Consider the following 1,288-nt stretch of genomic DNA (forward strand, 5'->3'; position numbering starts at 1 on the left):
AGCTCGAGATGATAACAAGGAGACTTAGGAAGATGACCGCTAAGCCGAATTAGGAGCCAGATTTCCTATTTCCTTTCTATTTGGTTATCCTTTATGTTGTTGTATCCCTTGAACTATGTAGTTTCCTTATTTCCTTTCAGAACTATGATGTTGTTGACCTTTAAATTCGAACCTTATTTTGTTGCGTTAAACTTTGTTTTAATGATTAATGCACTATTGTTTCGTTTCAGTATCGCTTTCATTTCTATATCTAGAATGTACATCGCCAGTATTGCTAATAATCAAAAATCTAATACATGTGATCACCTTAACTTTGTAACACCTCGACTTTGAAATAATTTCCATATTCATAACTGTTCTGTTAAACCTTTTTTTCAGAATCATGCCACCTAAAAAGACGAAGCAAACTAGTACTTCTACTGCAACCGACCCCAATATCCTTCGAATATTGGAAACCCTGCAACAACAAACCAATGCAATTGCTCAGCAACAACAAACTCTTCAACAACAATTCCAATAACAAAAATTTTGAAACCGAGAGAATCATGATCAACACCAACATCATCCAGACCCACCAGTACCACCTCAACTAGTTGTGACTTTTTAAGCTTTTCAGAATGTGAACCATTCAGCTTTTCATGATACCACTGATCCAATTGTAGCCAACACCTGGATAAGAGAAATGGAGAGATCTTTCGAGTTGGTTCGACTAGGGGATGATCAGAAGACTGTATATACCACGTATTTTCTGAAAGGGGAAGTAATTTATTGGTGGGATTCAATTAAAGCTTTGGAAGAGGTTCAACCAGTTACTTGGGAAAGATTTAAAGAACTGTTTTTAGAGAAGTATTATCCCAAGTATGTACAGAAGCAAATGGAAGTGAAGTTCCTAGAGTTGAAGCAAGGGAAGATGACAGTCTTGGAATATGAAAAGAATTTTATAGAGTTATCGAGGTTTGTGACCAAGTATGTGGGTACCGAAGAAGAGAAGGCTCAAAGGTTCCAACAAGGGCTCGAATATTGGATCCGAGATAGGGTATCAATGCTTAAGATTGATATATATGCAGGAGTAGTTTAGAAAGCAACCTTAATTGAAAGTAACGGAGTACAATCTAGAAGGAAAGAGATAACAAGAAGAGGAAAGTGTTTCATCAGGGGGAAAGGTCAGAATCAGGGAGTCAGTCAGATAAGAATGTGAAGAGAATTGGGTTCCAGAAAGGAACTGGATTATGGGTTAGACTATTCTTTTATTCCTATATATTATGATAATCCAAGTGCTATTGCAATG

The 1,288-nt window shown here is 36.7% G+C and overlaps 1 protein-coding gene across 1 annotated transcript; it reads left to right on the forward strand.

Moving 5' to 3' along the window:
* Nucleotides 1-682: 682 nt before the first annotated feature.
* LOC141703633 (uncharacterized) lies at nt 683-1,078 on the forward strand. Its single transcript, XM_074507095.1, has one exon. It carries the CDS (start codon nt 683-685, stop codon nt 1,076-1,078), a length of 396 nt encoding a protein of 131 aa, XP_074363196.1.
* The last annotated feature ends 210 nt before the right edge of the window (nt 1,079-1,288 follow it).

Source organism: Apium graveolens, unplaced genomic scaffold, assembly GCF_009905375.1.
Source record: "Apium graveolens cultivar Ventura unplaced genomic scaffold, ASM990537v1 ctg69, whole genome shotgun sequence".
NCBI lineage: Eukaryota > Viridiplantae > Streptophyta > Magnoliopsida > Apiales > Apiaceae > Apium > Apium graveolens.